The 18206-nt window shown below is 34.7% G+C and overlaps 1 protein-coding gene across 3 annotated transcripts; it reads left to right on the forward strand.

Annotated features, from left to right (window-relative positions):
- The first annotated feature begins 304 nt into the window (after positions 1 to 304).
- On the forward strand, positions 305 to 14862 carry LOC139852486 (lysine-specific demethylase JMJ29-like). 3 transcript variants are annotated; one of them, XR_011761087.1, is made up of 13 exons: positions 305 to 1097; positions 1697 to 1818; positions 1981 to 2077; positions 2317 to 2458; positions 2558 to 2621; positions 2700 to 3429; positions 3525 to 3854; positions 4023 to 4652; positions 4885 to 4957; positions 5045 to 5130; positions 10510 to 10808; positions 13607 to 13726; positions 14050 to 14063. XR_011761087.1 is itself a non-coding variant. In XM_071841783.1 (13 exons), the coding sequence occupies exons 1-13, from the start codon at positions 510 to 512 to the stop codon at positions 14617 to 14619; spliced, it is 3132 nt and encodes a 1043-aa protein (XP_071697884.1). In that variant the 5' UTR covers positions 305 to 509; the 3' UTR covers positions 14620 to 14862. The 3 variants fall into 3 exon arrangements, 2 of the variants coding, with proteins under 2 accessions (XP_071697884.1, XP_071697885.1); XM_071841783.1 differs by lacking the exon at positions 10510 to 10808 and adding an exon at positions 14538 to 14862 and having other exon boundaries at positions 14050 to 14117; XM_071841784.1 differs by lacking the exons at positions 13607 to 13726; positions 14050 to 14063 and having other exon boundaries at positions 10510 to 11559.
- The last annotated feature ends 3344 nt before the right edge of the window (positions 14863 to 18206 follow it).

The raw sequence follows: 18206 nt of genomic DNA on the forward strand, positions 1-18206 counted from the left end.
CATAATAAAATCATCGTTAGCCACGAAATAATTTTACAAACTAAACGTAATAAAATACATTGAAAACCGAACCCCGACGCGAAGCGATGGTTCGAAAACTAGTTAGGATCAAAACATAAAACATAGACAAGTGAAAAGAGTAAACATAAAAAAATTATAAAGTAGACCCATGTTATGCTATGGCGAAATTCAGAGGCATAATAACAAAATCACGGATAACAAAATCACGAATATCAATAAATAACGTTCTACAGTAATTTATAGGGTTTCAATTTCAAGTCTTTGCAATTGATCGTCCTTTTATATTTATATATCTCGATATCGATATATCCTGTGCGTAGACAACCCGCTAATTGAGATTTTAAGAGGCGGGAATCCATTTCTTAACCTCGCCCACGGTTTTCAAAACCCTAATTTCACCCCAAAAGTTTTCTACTACCCCTACTTCTTGTTGTATAAATTAAAACCCCTCTTTTCATAATCAGATAAAAAAGGAAAGCTTTTTAGTTATGGAGACAACTAACGGCAATCATATTGTTCCCAAAGAAGAAGATGAAATTGCCGTTACTAAGATGGATGTTGATGTAAAAAAAGAAGCTTTAGACCTGAATAACGGCGATAAGGTTGATGAACAACAAACTAGGGTTAATGTTGATGCAAAAGAAGCAGTTGACGAAGTTACAGGAGAAGAAGATATGGTTGATGAATATCCAGACTCTAATGATGGTAATGATGATGAACATGAAACTAGGGTTAGGGTTTCTGATACAGAAGTGATTGAAAAGAAAAAAAGACGTAGGAAAACAGAGGCTGTTAAAAAAGAAGAAGATGATGAAGAAACAAAAGAAGATAAGGTTGATGATGCTTGTGATCAAAATCAAGGGTTTGGTAGGAGGCCTCAAAGAAGCACGAAGAAAATTAATGTTAGCTATGATATTGATCCTTTAAAAGGATTGAATCATATGTTAAGGAAAGGGCCTCAGGGTAATAAACATAAACAACAGAGCAACAAAAGAAAGAAGAAAGATGAAGGAGAGGAAGTTAAGACTGATAAAAGGCCCAAATGTGCTGGCAGACATATGGTTCCTGATGAAAATGTAGTAAATTTATCTCCCTTGCCTATATAACTTCTATGCTTATAATGTTTGTATGGACACTTTTATATATACTTAGATTGGTTAATTGATCTGTGTTGTATCAGGTTTTTTTTGGGTGGGTAATTGGGTATGCACCACTTTTTATACCAACACATAATGATAACACATACACATAATTTATAGTAATATATCTGTCACAAATTTTGCTTTATTTAAGTCTTAGATGTGTTTTATCATCAATTTTTGTTTCTTTTCTTGAAGTTGTAAGATATTTGTCTAATGAGATCTTTAATGGTGTGATGTTATACAATATATTTTTTACTAAAAGTAGTAAGTCAATCCTCAACTTCGAAATGTAAAAGAATATTTTGGTGGTAAACAACGCTTAGATTCTTATATTGATAAATAAAGTTTAGTAGCTAAAGTTAAAATATTGGTAAGGTGGGGTACATTTTTGTGTCATTACTCGATATCAAGTTATAAAATCAACTTACAATTTTATGAATCTATTCAAAATGTTGCGAATGAAGTTACAAATTTAACGAATTCAGCCTTCTTACAACTATCTAGTAACGATTTGTTCATTCGTCCACTGACAGGGAGTCCTACAATATGTTCAATCGGTGATGTGTCATCAGTGTCAAAGGAACGACAAGGGCCGGGTTGTAAATTGTGAAAATTGTAAGACAAAGCGTTATTGTGTGCCGTGTATGACGACATGGTATATGTTCTTTCCAGTTACTCTAATGTTGTTAATGTTACTTATGACAATTGGTTGATCTTCTTCTAACTAGTCAACTATGCGGTCCAACTTTTGACATTGCTAAAAGTTGTTTAATGGACTTCATATTCGAATGGTTTAAATTTTTATGTTTCTTTGTAGGTACCCCAATATGACAGAGGAGATGTTTGCTGAGCGTTGCCCCGTTTGTCTTGACAATTGCAACTGCAAATCTTGCCTGCGCGATGTACACCCAAAAGTTGGTCACTGCAACTGATCTTTCATAACTAAATTTGCATTACTGAATTTGTCATGTGATGTATGCAGTGACACATTTACTAATTGTCAAGTTAGTATACATCACATGACACATTTACTAAATTAGCATCTAGTAATAAACAGTCACTTGCATACATCACACGACACATTCACTAAATTTGCAAATTTTGAGAATTCCATGTTAGCATTGTATCACTAAATTTATTGACTCTTTATTAGATCAAAGGGAAGATTGATTTTAAACCAAGTGCTGATCAGAAAGTTAGATATTCTATTTATATCTTACATGTTGTTCTTCCATTCCTGGAGCGTCTCAACAAGGAGAACATGAAGGAAAAACTGATAGAGTCTGAAATTCAAGGTACCTTTCATGTCATTTTAGCAGCTTATCTAAATGTTTGTTACCAAATAAAACAGATAAAAGCAAATATGATGTCTTTTAAAACCTGTTTTTGGACAGGGTGTACTGTATCTGATGTGAACTTGAAGAAGGCAGACTGTAGTTTGGATGAGCGCATGTACTGGTATGCTATTTTAATCATTGTGCAAGTATCTCTAGAGTTTGTTTATAATCAAGTTGTGATGTGTTGTGATGTATGCAGTGACTGTTGTAAAACCTCAATTTTTGACTTGCATAGAAGCTGCTCCAGTTGTAATTATGATATCTGCCTTCAATGTTGCTGGGAATTGCGTGATGGAAACCTTCAGGGAAACAAAAAAGAAGTTACCTTTGAATTCATAGATCCAGGTCCTGATTATTTGCATGGTGGGGCCTATAAACCCGTTCAAAAACACGAAACAGAGAGTTTAGAACCAAAAAAGGAGATCATTCATGAATGGAAGTCTTTTGATGATGGCCGAATTCCTTGTCCCCCTGAAAGTATGGGCGGTTGTGGACATGGTATATTAGAGTTGATGTACGTCGAAAGAGAAAACAACGTTTCGACTTTGTTGGAGAGTGCACAAGAGCTTTTAAAGAAACACAAATTGGAAGAAGATATGCGCAATATGCCTGACGAATGGTGCACTTGTTCTGATTTGGTAAATGAAAATGATGCTGATAAGCAGTTACGTAAGGCTGCTACTCGTGAAAATTCGAATGACAATTACTTGTATTGTCCACGGGCTATAGACATTCAATCTGGGGATTTAAAACATTTTCAATGGCATTGGTCAAAAGGTCAACCTGTTATAGTTAGTAATGTTCTTGAAACTACACTTGGGTTGAGTTGGGAGCCCATGGTGATGTGGCGTGCTTTTCGTCAGATATCAAATACTAAACATGACACGCTTTTGGATGTGTCTGCCCTTAATTGTTTAGATTGGTCCGAGGTTAGTTCCTTGACTTTATATAATTATATTATGTTAAGTATTGATTGAATGTATGTATATACAACTTATCTAATCAACTTTTCCATAACATGCAGGTTGATGTTAATGTTCGTGATTTTTTTAATTGGTATACGGATGGTCGATATTATGACAATGGGTGGCCTCAGATCCTTAAGTTGAAAGACTGGCCTCCATCAAATTTGTTTGAAGAACGTTTACCCCGTCACGGTGTTGAGTTTATTACTTCTTTACCCTTCAAAGAATATACACATCCTCGCGATGGCTATCTTAATCTAGCCGTGAAGTTGCCTGAAAAGTCTTGTAAGCCAGACATGGGTCCCAAAACATATATAGCTTATGGTGTTGCTCAAGAATTAGGGCGTGGTGACTCTGTAACCAAGCTTCATTGTGACATGTCTGATGCGGTATGCTTTTTATTGTTTTTTATGCTTATATTAGGCTTTGATAATTATCATTGGCATTGGTTTTTGTATCCTAGCATTAGAATTGAAGTTGCTATCTATTTTATGAATTTACTCTATATTAGTTTTAATATATGTGCATTCACTAATATATGTGTTGGTGACATGAAGGTGAATGTGTTGACCCACACTGCAACTTGGACCCTTGACTCTCATAATCTTAAAAGCATAAACAAATTTAAAAAGAAGCACAAGATCCAAGAAGAGAAGGAGCTAAAAGAAACTGTTGAGGAAATTGAAACTGCAGTTGAACATAATGTTAAAGTAGAAGGCATAAGCGAGTTAGGTGTTTGTAATGACAAGACTGAATGCAAGCCGACAAGTGAGAACGAAACAGAAACAACTACCAGTGATCAATTAAACAAACGTGATGTAAAGGAGGAAATATGTGAAGGAGCCGAATGTGAAGACAACGATCAAGATGATGATGTGAAGATAAAGAATTTTTCAAGGAAAAGTACAAGAAAAAGTGTCAGAAAGAAATTCGAGTCTGATGGAGTTGATAATTCTTCTCGTACTAAGAAACGGGATAGTTCAGAGAGTGAAGAAGCTAATTGTGATGAGCAAATGGAAGATATGGAAGACGATATTCAGAACGGTACTTGTGTTGATGGATTAAATCTGGAAGAGGGTGGCGCTTTGTGGGACATATTTAGGAGGGAAGATACTCCTAAATTGGAGGAATATCTTAAAAAACATTTCAGAGAGTTCAGACATGTTTTCTGTCGTCCACTGCAGCAGGTGATCCTTACATGTTACATGTTTATAAATGCAAAAAATTTGCACTTTTGGACCAATAAATATTAAATAATGAAGGCCTACTTTTTTAGCTGTTCAGAATCTGGCTATTTTACATACCCACGGTTTATTTATAATTGATGGAGAAAATGAGTTCTTTTAACAGAATTGTTTGTTGTATACTATTGAAATCATATTGTTCTATAAACTATTCTGCTTTATTTTGTTGATGTAGGTTGTCCACCCAATTCACGATCAAACATTTTACTTAACTGTGGAGCATAAAAAGAAGCTTAAAGAAGAATTTGGTGAGTATGCATTTGCAAGACAATCATCACCTTTTATTGATATATCTTGATGTCTGTCTGATTGTCTTCATCTTTAATTATTTTTAGGAATTGAACCATGGACTTTTGTCCAAAAGCTAGGAGATGCTGTCTTTATACCTGCTGGTTGCTCCCATCAAGTTAGAAATCTTAAGGTACGCAACTTATTATAGCTTTCAGCAGGGTTGCAGAGCTCGCAAAAGCTCGTTGAGTATTGGCTTAAAAGTTCTGGCCGAGTACTCGGTCAACCCTCGGTCAACCCTTGGTTCATCAGGGATTACTCGGAATTACTTGGCCGAATCTCGGGATTACTTCAAATTTTGGTCAAACTCGGTCAAAATTTGGTCAAAGTCAAACTTGGCCAACATCGGATTACTCTACTCCCGAGTTGCCAATCACTCCCTAAAAAGTCCGGACCGAGTACTATCCGAGTAGCAATTTTTTGCAACCTTGGCTTTCAGATTCTTTGCACTACTTCAAAAGATATTATAAATTACTAATATTTGGTGCTGTGTGGATCATCTGCAATCTCTTTGAGATCCTTTCATGTGAAAAATCATCCATCACCCGTTTGTCTCAGAGACTTCATTTTTTTCATTTTATGGTTAGTCATTTAACGTTGTCATGCTTAATTGGTGATGGATGGAACTCTGTTTGCAAACGAGCGAATTTGAGTTGAGCTACTTTACTCATTGAGGTGAGCTCGGCTCGGTAGTTTGATGAGCCTTCAACATGCATGCCTCAACTTAGCTAGAAAGGGGATTTTAAGATGTCTTTAACCAGACTTTAAAACCTTTCCTTTTAATTTGAAAATAAAGTTTTAATAGAATCAAACATATATTATATTATATTATATTATATTATATTATATTATATTATACATATATCTAACAGACAAAAGTTATGAATAGTAACTAGGGGCATTATCGACTTTTCACCTTCTTTTTTTACTAAATTTCATTTCGCCAACAAATCCCTCCAGACTTTTTCCAAAAATTCAAACCCGACCCCCCTAAACAAGGGGTAAAGTGTCAAATAACCATTTTCATAAAAAATCTTAAATAAACTCCACCCAAATATTCAACGGGTCATATCTTCTCGCTCGCAACGAGTTAAATTTTTCCGACACCATCGTTAAACTCTAAATAATTTTAGGAACACAATGTCACTAATTATACGCAAAGTGGACGCTTTTTAAAAAACGCTAAATATTCGGGGTATTTGACTCGAGTTGCGCTTCAACGACATAATCGTTAGCCACGAAATAATTTTACAAACTAAACACAATAAAATACATTGAAAACCGAACCCCCGGTTCGAAGCGAGGGTTTCGAAAACTAGTTTAATTTATATAATTATTACCCAAAGGTATTTCAAATATAAACACAAATATGATGAGAGTTTCCCGGAACTCAACGAACTTGTAAAATTGTCTAGTAATATTATGAACTCATAAGAATAGTATTTATGGATTCAAAATTATACTTGCACATTTGTGTGTGTTCTATTCATATATCTAGTACTTAAGGCTAAGGCTCTACTCAAGGCTTTTGAAAGCTTGGTAATATCGCGACTCGAGCTTATTTAGGTCAAGCTTGGATCATATACTAAGCTTGGCTTGAACTTGTTAAAAGCTTGACTAAGAGATTGAGTAGATCGATAAGAGCTATAATCGATTGCTAAAGATCTTGACTAAAGCATTGATAGCTTTGTACAGGAGAAAACCTTTGATTCTTCTCGAAGGTCTTTCCTTGCATGCTGAAGTGGACAGGGGTGGTACCAACTACGAATAAAAAGCGGTCACTCCTCTCAATGCATACCATTCATAGTTGTCTAAGTTAGTAACATAGCCATAACGACTTTGTTTTACTGCTCGAGGTGGTGATAGCTTTTATATATTTACTTAACTTAATTGGTTAGTGCTCTTCCTATTTGTTTTCTCGGCTTTCTTCTGCCGAACCGAACGAAGAAAATTTCTCTCCCATCTGTACCTACCTATTGCACTAATATGCCTCCGGGGAATATGGAAATCTATCTTATCACAAGAGCACCCCTTCAATATGTTATTGATGATTATGCATTTACTAACAATGCTTTGCTCACCTAAATAAGGCCAATCCATGCATGTGGCATATGACCTTGTAAAGTCTTTTTTAAGCGTCTTCTTCGACATGATACAAGTTTTTAGACATTTCCAAGATATTAGCATGGCAAGAAATATGCAATTTCATCGTATTGGTTTGTTGTTTTCTCAAGAAACTTTTCCTGAAAACACACGTTTTTCGGTTAATCACGTCTAAGCATTGCCTTACCATCTAACTTTTTTTTTAGTATCATTTAATGTCAATTTTAATTATCTTGATGTTATTATGCCAAAAGTTATCACTAAGGTGGTGTATCGGTAAAAATTACTGATGTCATTACAAAGTTTTTATTATCAAACCTCTTTAGATAAACATGTTGGTGGTGGCAAGGAAAAGGGTCGGAAACGATCGTGTGTGGATACCTCATGTGAGTTGCGTACTAATATTTTTTTTTTCTCCAAAAAAACGTTTTGATTTCTCTTCTTGGATATCCTGATTTTGAAATGAATTTGGAAAACTTCTATGTATACTATCATGCCAAACCACATATACATAAGATTAGTGTTCCAAAAAACGGGATTAATCCCGATTAATTGCCGATTACTCATATTTTTGAAGTCTCCGATTACTTCTTCAAATTAATCGGCAATTGGCCGGAAAAGGTGAAAACGTCCGGAAACTGTAAAAGATGGCCGGAGATCGGACATAACCGCACCTTTTAAACGCGTTATAGTTTTGCAACAACGTTTTTAGTTTATTTTAAAAATCTGTAAAATTTGTAAAAGTCAACGTTGGTCAACGTTCGATTAATCCCCGATTAATCCGATTAAGGTCCCGACCGATTAGTTCCTGATTAGCGTTTTTTGGAACCTTGCATAAGATGAAAGCTACAACTACTGGCTCCAACTCGAAGTTTAATTATCAACTTCTAGTCGATAGGTTGGGAGTTGATTCTTGGATATTTCATTGGCGTAGACAAAGTGCTAGAGGCCGTATTGAAGTTCCGTATCAATTTTGAATTACGGAGCTTGCTTTGCTTGGTAGTCCGGATTCGTGGTTTTGGGAGCTAAGTACTTATGGGAATTTTACTCTTCGTGAGACTAGAGGGTACACGGACCATGCTATTCCTCTTTCTCTTAATATATGTACAAAGTGATCTAAGATTTTACCAAAAAAGGTTAATATTCTTTCGTGGAGAGCGGAGTTAGATAGACTTCCGAATAGATCAAGGCTCTGTAGTTTGATTATGAAAGAAAAGAAAGGAAGTGAGGAGTGATGAAAGGAAATGAAGTGGGATCCTTCCAATTTAGAATGACAGATTGGAAAGAAAATACACTACAATATTAATATTCTATCTGCTTCCTTTCCTTTCATCTCTATTGAACATGAACTATTTTTGATCCCCTTTTACTTCCATTTCTTTCTCTCCAAATTAAAACTGAGGAACAAAGTCTAAAATTATCATTGAGGGGTATGATCGATTATATCAATTATTCGATGTGCAAGCCGGGTATGGAGTTCATCGAGCATGTGTTATTGGGTGTGTTTTGGCTTTAGATATTTGGAGGTTAATCCTGCAAATGGATGAATACAAATGTTCTTGTTTTTCGAATTGTCACGAGGGGTTCTTACTTGACGGCAAATAGAATTTTCTAGCACAAAGAGGGATCTAGTTTTGCAGCTGCTATGTGGATGGTTTAGAGATTCCGAAGCAATGTCATGTTTAATTCTATCATCCAATGAGAAAATATGACATTTTCGGTTTTATTTGGTTTCATGTTTTTTCTTGGCTGAAGTTTAGAGGGCATAAAGTGTTTAGAATGCTTGACTTGTAGATACTCTGTAATTTCCTGTGAATATTTAGAGAGCTCCCAATGGAGACATGTCTCCAGGCTAGTCCTCAGCGCCACATCAGCGCCACATCAGCACTTTTTTCCCACTTCCTTCCCAGGACTAACCCCAGGACTAAACACTCCTAAACATGACACTCATTCCTTCCCTATTTTATTTAATTTTTTTATTTTTTTCGAAAATGAAATAATTTTAATTATTCATTTATAAATTATAAATTATAAATATTTTTTTTCTAAACAATATTACATTTAATTAAAACTTAAGAATTAATAAAATATCAAAAGATAAAATAAAATAAAAATGTAATAAAGTACTCTATAAATAATTTTGACCACAAATTTATGAGACCACTTGAAAATAAATAAAAAATAAAAAAAATTATTATCTCTCATCATCTTCTCCATCCATCCATCCCATTTCCCAATTCCAGATCCATTTCTCAGACTACGTTCCATTTTCATTTCTTAACTCCAAATTCTAATTCAATTCAAAAGGCATAAAATTAAATAGAAAAAGAAAAAAAAACCTATTCCCTCCGTCCTCAAATATTTCACAAACGCACGATTTGGAGAACGATGGAGAGGGCGGCCACCTGGGCGGCTTGCTGCCATCGGCGGCCACCTGGGCGAGCTGCTGGGCGGGCTGCAGGACGGCAACAATGGGAGCACCCTTAGTTCCTTGTTATTCTTTTAATAAAATGCAATCGTTATCAAACAGATTAGTTGCTTATAGGTTGTTGAAGTGCTAAACAGCTAAATAATACCATGATGCTAACATGACACTTTTAGTGCGGTTTCATTAGTGGTTAGTTTCATGTTTTTAGTCAAATGCGCGGTAGCGCGTTACAACTAGCACTCTTTTGTCTGATAGGCTTGCTTCTTCAAGCTTCGCCCTTGGGAGAAGCCCGCCAGCTTACTATAGTAAGAGAAGAGAGCGCTATTTAACAGTGGCAGGGGTAGGGGGGTAGGGTGGTAGGGGTAGGGCCTAGGGGTGCATCCTTACTTAGCATCACACGTGACTTTGGTCGAGAGCAGCGTCTCAGACTCACTGGTATGGCAAAGCCCTAGGCTAGGGATTGACTTTGGCACAATAGCCTATTTGAATAGAATTGTAAACCGCCCCATCGCTACACTTGATTCGAGCTTTCTTCACTCCGCTCGATCCTGTTGGTTTATTTCGTTTTTATGCTCCCTTCGTCCCAATTTAATTGTCTCCAAACAAAAAACACACAATTTAAAGTACTGTACTTTCTTTCTGTTACTTTCCAGTTTTACCATTACTTTTCCATTTTATCCTTTAATCCTATCCACATACATTAACGACATAATATAACTTAATCTTCTTATTCTTTTCTATTTATGGAAGTGGACAATCAATTTGGGACATCCCAAAATGGAAAACTTGATAATAAATTAGGGACGGACGGAGTATTTATCTTAGAACTTGTCTTTGAGTTGTTTTTCTCATCAATAGTAGGCTTTTAGGTCGATTGCGTGTGCTTATCTTTTTACTTATTTCTTTACATTATAAGTATTCCTAGTTCAAGTCAATTCTAACATTCAGCGGCTAGTGGTCGTTTCATTGTTTTTTTTTCAGATTTTTAGCCTCCTGGTTGAGGCTTGAAAATCAGACCCAAGTTCAATTCTCATAGTCTACAACTTTGGGGCATTGTGTTAAGAAAAACTAGTAAGACTAAATGGAGCTGTTTGAGCTAAAGCACCAAAAAGGAATTTGAACAAAGAAATATGTAGACCACGAGCTAAGTCTTGGTTTGCTATCTTTGCAACGTATCCAAGCCAAAGCGTGCACGTGTACACACGTATAGTCAAGTGTTCAAATGTGAACCAACAAAATTGCGAGATTTGCGGTGAATGATAGCTAACTTCAATAACCAGGTTACCATTCCTATCTTACATGCTTTCAATAATCATGGTGCACTATGTTAGTATGGACATGCAACATATATGTGCGATTGTAGTAGTTTTAGTTGGAAATGAAGCTTAGAATTCAGCAGTTAAGTACTCCCTCCATCCCAATTTAACAGTCTCTACAGTTTAGGAAATGTCATCATCACATTGTATTTTTTGTTCACTTTCTCGTTTTACCCCTTACTTTTAATATAATTTTTTGTTTTACATGCATAAAATAAGGGTATAAAGAACTTTACCTTATTATTCTTATCAATCAATGAAAGTGGACTATTAACTTGGGACATCCCAAAAAGAAATTAAAATTGGGACATAGAGGGTATGAAGGAAGATGGAGAAAAAATCAGCACGTTTCGTATGAAGGAAGATGGAGACAAAATCAGCACGTTAATTATGAAGGAAGATAGACACAAAATCAGCAAGTGTAGAAGAGACAAAGTGGTGTAGAATGTTGGGATGCAATTTATATTTGTTACACTATTTGTGGAAGATGGTTGTACTAGGGAACAACTTTTAAACAATTCTAGTTTTTGTTTTATCATTAGGGTTCGGAACTTAAATTCCTTCTTTTGAAAGAGGCTGGTGTAATGTAAAACTCCGCTTTCAAGAATATGAATTTTTATGGAGTTCAACCTCTATCTATCCTTAAATTTCAGATTTCATTACACTCTACAGGTCTTTAGATCTTGGTGATGTAAAGTGTTTCTTTTATCTTTAATCTTGGTGTTTAAAAAGTGTAGTATTTTTATATTTTTCTTTTTAATATCAGCAAGTTCCATTCTTTTGTTGTTCATATATTAGCTTAACAAATCAGCCCATCAAATTTACAAACTGTCCTACACGGACACTTAATTTTACTTCACATACCATTGGACAAATAAATTGGGATTGAAGAAGTATTTGATCCAAACAACAAAAAAGCTCAATCCCACTTGTGTGGGGTATGAGGGAGGTAAGTTGTAAACAATCATTTTCCTATCATAAAATAAAGACAAGTCATTTCTTTACTCAAAGTGAAACACTCCAAGAGTAGAGTAGAGAAAGTCCTCCATCTCAATGTTCTATTGATAGAGATATTGCTACCATGGGTTTGTTGTTGGCAGTCAAGTTGCCAATAAATCGACGCTTGTTGTTGGCTCGATTAATAGAGCCATTATTTGATACAAGTGATATTGTTAAATGCACCCCACTATAAATCTAATTCCAAGAGTAACCTTCCCTACTCAAATGTTATCTGAAGATAAAATTTCTACAAGAATGAAATAAAAGCAGTGTGTTGTAGAAATCGGACAGCTCTGCCGAGAACTTGTGGAGTTCTCGATTTCAAATGGCTGCCGAGCTCTCGGCCTCAGACTCGGCCAAAAAAACGGTCAATGGCCAAAAAGTAGGTAAAAATCGGTTAAAAAATCATAAAATCGGGGATAAACTCGGTCAACTGAGAGCTGCGATTTTTATTTGAATTTACTTTTAACCCCTTGTACTTACCAAACTAACCTCTACTCTATTTAAATTCACATTCTTAACCCTCTATTTTAATTTATACGGAGTATACCGTTTTCATAAATATATACAATTTATACCATATATCTTAATTTTAATATTTATATATTTAAAGTCAACGTTAGTTAACATTCGAGTTCTCCCCCGAATTGCCGATAACTCCTTTAAAGTCTCTGTTAAGTTCTCCCCGAGAAGCGATTTCTTCAATCTTGGATAAATATAAATGTTTGGACATAATTGAGTGATAAATTTTCTTTTATGGCTCTGTTTAAAGACGATATTTCTACTTATGTATTCGATAAATCCACTAATATAATACTCCGTACATTAGGTACTTGTACTATGTATACATGTTAAACATAATTATGAGTTGATTTATCAAAATTATGAGTGGAAATATCAACTCTCTTTGTTTAATGGCAAATTTTCCTTGAAAATTTACGCGGTTGGTCCCTAACCTTAACGAATAATGATGTATCCTCACATGCTTGGCATGTGATTTGACTTAACGGACATTTTAACGATCGTTAGCCTCAAGGACTCCATATGCAAAACGAGCAAACTACAGGGACTGTTCGCGTAATTTTTCAGCTAAAATTAAGACACATAATAAGTTTCACCGGTCTAGCAGGTAACCGGTCACATTTTGTTTCATTAACCCATATTGAAACAAAACTGAAAGTACATGACCTATTGGTAGCTTTAAAATAGTATATTTGCTCCCTTGACACATTCTAGATGTTATGTTTAGGGGGATAAATGTGGATAGATAGCTCGTAAGCTACTCGAGAAATACTCGGAATTGCTTTGGTATAAGTTGAATATAGCTCGAGCTCTCGAGCTACGCAGGTTAAACTATAGGCTTGTGAGCTCAATCGAAAATGTGGTAAGGTTTTCCCTGTTCGGTTTAGATGGGACGATGAGTATTTTTACTCTTATGTACGTTGCCTAACCCATTAATTCGTGGCTCTTTCCAAACCTTTCCTTGGCCACCACAAGATTTGAACCTGAAAGATCTCAGGCCCCCAACCACTAGGCTCTTAGTGATGGTTACAAACTTAATCGAGCTTGGATTGTTTTACAGATTTATCTTCTATATTTGCTTTACAGAAACCTACTATCCTTTGAAGATTGCTGTCTTGATTGCTAGCTTTTTGATTGTATTTATTATATATATATATATATATATATATATATATATATATATATATATATATTCTATTGCGGTCATATTAGTTATTCTGCTGACATTGTGCTATCTGCAGTCATGTCTAAAGGTTGCGTTGGACTTTGTTTCTCCTGAAAATGTTGGTGAATGTATCCGGTTAACAGAGGATTTTCGCGTTCTACCACAGAATCATAGGGCAAAAGAAGATAAACTGGAGGTAAACAATTTTCTGCACATATTTAAATGTTAAATATTCTATCAACATTCAGTTCTAGAAGCCACAATGACTTAGTATAATACAAATCCCTTTAAATACAGAAGACCATTGTGTTAGCTATCAATTTATGAGTGCCAATTATAAATTTGTTCATATCATAAACTGTTCTGGACCAATGTTTTCTTGTCCAAGTTGTAGCATAGTTTAAGAGCTATGTAATACTGTAAAAGGCTAGTTGGCTCTTTGGGCATGAGTTTATACTGTTTATATTGTTCTGTTATAGATAAAAATGGTGCAATTGCTTTATTATGCTCATATTGCAGGTGAAGAAAATGGCACTTCATGCAGTGGATGCAGCTATAAACGACTTGAACAATCCTAATCGAACTGAGTAAGCTTAAGGCTTTTATACTTTTTAGTATCTTGTTATAGGGAAGTGTGATATTGTCCTGGACCAATGAAACCAGTGTTGGGACTTGTACCGGGATCGTTTATAAATTTGACTTGTTTGTTGGTTACAGAGGTTTTGTTAAACAGTGTTGTCTTTAAAATGTACTCTGTAACTTTTTTAATCGAGACTGCGAGGTCTTTACTGGGTTCATTGTCCGGTTTTAATCTCTACTTTTTCTTTGGTTGTGGTGCAATTTGTTTCCACTCGATGAAAACCTCTATACCGTGTTTTTTTCCTTCCTGTTTTACTGTTTTGTTTTGGTGCAATTCTTGATAATATGTATGATTTAGTGCTAGTTAGTTTTCGCCTTTTCGGCGGATGTGTTTGACTAACAGATGCTTTGTGGATATGTTATTGCAGAAACGAGAATAAACCTGAGAAGCAGAAAACGTTGAAGAATAAAAGTGCAGTACGTGGTAAGAAGAAGAAACGCAAGCCTTGATCTGTGTTACGGGAATGCAACTCACAAGGAATTGTTTGTTTTTGGCTAATATGATATCATATATTTAGCACTAAACCAACCATCATATATAAGTTCTTTCAACTTATATCTGAAACTTTTTAACTAATCTGGTAAGAGTATGTTTTCGGCTCGTTTTTTAGCATGAGTTATGGAAGAATTGCAGGTTTTGTGTTGAGTTGTGTCATTTTATCTGTGAACTGTAAAGAAAGTCTCGAAATCTCGCTTAATACAATTTGTTTTATCTGCTGTTCTGCTCATATAACTGATACTTTTCCCACTTCAATTATATTTTCGGGTTGTTCTTTTCGTTCCCTTTTTTTGGCCTACAACCAAAGATGTTCATAGATCCCGTTGTATTTCCTTATTCTTTTACTTTCTTTGAAGTAGCTTTAGGCTAGCTTTTCACAGTTGATTAATATCACAATAAAAGTATACTTCGCTATCATTGTGTTTTATGTATTGGACGCTCAATCAACATCCAAATGAATCCATGTGTCATGTGACATTTAAAGGAGATTAACTTACCATTATCTCAATAGAACTGAATTGTACGTTTTATTATCCAAACCATTGTTTTTTAAGTTGCATTTTTTGTTGTGTGTTTATACAGGCTTTTAATAGGTTATGCCTTGGGGCCAAACCCACTTTTGAGATACAAAGCAATTTTATAACAGGCAAAATGGGTCAAAATGCCCCCATTTTCAAAAGTGTTAAATAATATGCCTTTAAAGTATACTAATTGCAAAAAATGCTCATTGACCACGCACCCATACTTGGTGCTTGGCACCAAGATACTAACCAAGACAATCATTGTTTTTTTCTCGTAAACACGCACCATGCACCACACACGGTGTGTGGTACCCCTTATATGAAAATGGTGCGTGAAGACTTTGTTACCTTGACAACCACTCACAAGCTTCCACCTGAATGAACCCCAAATTCTTCAACTTTCGAGACGGTATTCAAAGTTTATGAAGTTGCGCACCAATATACGAAGTACTTTATGGAGACAAAGATTTATACCCAAACAACATATATTGAGGATTGGTGGTGGCGGTGGAACTATGCAGGGCACTTCATATATATTATCAAACATAGATGGATTTATACACTTTTTTGGGCGAAGTGGGGGAAGTAATTTTTTTTTTCGTTTTTTTCGATTTTTTTTTTCAGACATCAAGTGTGAAAATATGAACATTTAAAAAAGACACTTTGTAATGAATGTTATTATTTTGGCGGTAAAACGCTCGAAGAAAAAATGAAAACATTAAATGCATTGAATGTTTTGATTCTGAGTTTATTTGCATCGTTTTGTTTTCATGTTTTATGAAGTGTTTTTTTTTCAAAATTTAGCCCGATTTAGAGTTTAGGGTTTAGTGTTTTGGGTTTAGTCCCTAAACCCAAAACCCTAAACTCTAAACCGTTCGTGTTAGAATATTCAATCTAAATCCTAATTTCTAAACCCTAATTTTTAACCCCCTAATTTCTAAACCCTAATTTCAAAACCTTAATTTCTAACCCCTTAAAAAAAAAAAATCAGAATCAAAACATTCAATGTTTTTTTTTCTTCGAGCGTTTTACCGCCAAAATAATAACATTCATCACAAAGTGTCTTTTTTAAATGTTCATATTTTTATGTGCTCTTGATGACTGCAAAAAAAAAAAAAAAATTCAAAAAAAAGAAAAAAAATTACTTCACTCCACTTCTCCCAAAAAAAGTGTTTCCCCTTGATTAAATCTCTTATATTTAATATATATATGATTAAATAGGAAAGACAAAATTGTGCCATTGATCCTTTAACTTTACCCGAAATTGCACAAGAGACCTTAAACTTTATTTTTGATCTAGATGACCCTGAACTATACAATTGTAGCATGGTTGACCTTGAAACTAACGTCCGTGTATTAAATATCGTCAAGTGTATCCACGTGCCTCGCACTTGAGGGCATTTTTGTCCATCATTATTCTTCTGCAAATTAACCATATCTTATTGTTCTCAAAATCATTTACATAGACACTAAACACACACAGACACACTTTTTGTTTCTCTGATTCTTTTTTCTTCACTTTTTCAATTGCATGTACTATTAGTCTATTACATTTTCATCTTTATTATTATTATTTTTTTTTTTTTTTGAAAAGCTTTTCATCTTTATTATTCAATTAACATCACTCATGTTCATATTATGCAACCAATTACAAGAATCATCCCAAAAGTACATGCATTTCGCTCTAATTGTAGCTCTTTTTAGGTTAACCTTCAATTTATCCTACCTGAAAATTTTACGATAATTTCATATTCATATATACATACTCCTTAGATATTGGAAGTTTATTAAGGTTGTATTGTTTCTTTTTTTTTTTTTTTTTATCTTTTCTCTATTATATGAATTTGAGATTGAATATTGATTTAAGGTTTCATTCCGGCAGTGACAACGATTTTGAAAACATCTGAGTTCATTCCGACTAATTTTACACCCTTTTTCCTTGATGGCAACAACGTTTTTGAGAGATTCGAGTTTATTTCGACGGTGACATGATCTTTAACAAATCCGACGACCTTGTTTATGACCGGAAATAGCGACGGCACCGATTACAAAATATTGTTACCGAGAATAGTTTTTGGCCGGATATAGCGACGTTGTCACCGCTAAATTTATTTTATGTCATCTTCTTTCTGATCTCATTATCTATAATTCGTGTTCAGTAATCTGATGTGATTTTGAATATGAGTTAATTTATGTAATGGAAGAGATGAGTAATATAAGGAGAGATGACTTCTTTTTTAATTCATGTTCACCATCTCCATGTGTTCAATTGTAAAGAATAATTTTTGTTTATTTTTATATAATAAAGGTAGAAATGAGTTAATTTGTTCGAGTATTGAATTTGTGTTATTGATTTTGATTTTGGGGAAGAAAGTTTGAATGTATGTAATGGATTTAATTTGCAGGCTAGAAAAAGAGACGGATCTAATGCTTTAATTTGTTGGATCTAATTTGTTAGCTTGAGGTTTGATTTTTAATTTTACTTTTGAGTTTGAGTTTGATTTTAATTTTTGAGTTTGATGTTGATTTTTAGATTTTAGAGTTTTGTGATGAACGTGAAAAGTGTTAGTAGATATTTTGAAGGAGATTCAGGGTGAGAGAACCGAGGACTATTAACCTTATATACTAATAGCCACCAGATTTTTGGTCGTCTCCTTCCCAAACACCCCGAAAACGACAATCCCTTACCTACTTAAACCAAAAAAAAAAAAAAAAAAAAAAAATCGCTCCCTCTCCTCTCTGCTCTTCTGTCTGCGATTCTCCTTCAAACCTAGGGTTCTTCATCTTCTTGCAAAACCTGCTAATTGATCTTCGGTTTAATTGATTTCGTCTGAGAACCATCACTTCATCTGATGGTTCATTCTCTTCCTGGCGGTTGCTTCGATTTAACCCTAGGGTTTTGGTTTTTTTGACTTTTTGTCACCATGATCATGTAACCTTAGGGGTTTTGATTGCCTGTCAGCGATTGTGCTTTAACTCTATTGTTTTGGGTTTTGTATGATCAACTGACACATTTA

This window comes from Rutidosis leptorrhynchoides, chromosome 6 (genome assembly GCF_046630445.1).
Source record: "Rutidosis leptorrhynchoides isolate AG116_Rl617_1_P2 chromosome 6, CSIRO_AGI_Rlap_v1, whole genome shotgun sequence".
Taxonomy (NCBI): domain Eukaryota; kingdom Viridiplantae; phylum Streptophyta; class Magnoliopsida; order Asterales; family Asteraceae; genus Rutidosis; species Rutidosis leptorrhynchoides.

Excerpts from the sequence above, each read along its gene's own strand:
- LOC139852486 (XM_071841783.1), top strand. The coding sequence starts at position 510 with ATGGAGACAACTAACGGCAATCATATTGTTCCCAAAGAAGAAGATGAA. Across the intron at positions 2,078-2,316 it reads TGCGCGATGTACACCCAAAA|ATCAAAGGGAAGATTGATTT; the intron begins GTTGGTCACTGC and ends ACTCTTTATTAG. Across the intron at positions 4,958-5,044 it reads GAAGCTTAAAGAAGAATTTG|GAATTGAACCATGGACTTTT; the intron begins GTGAGTATGCAT and ends AATTATTTTTAG.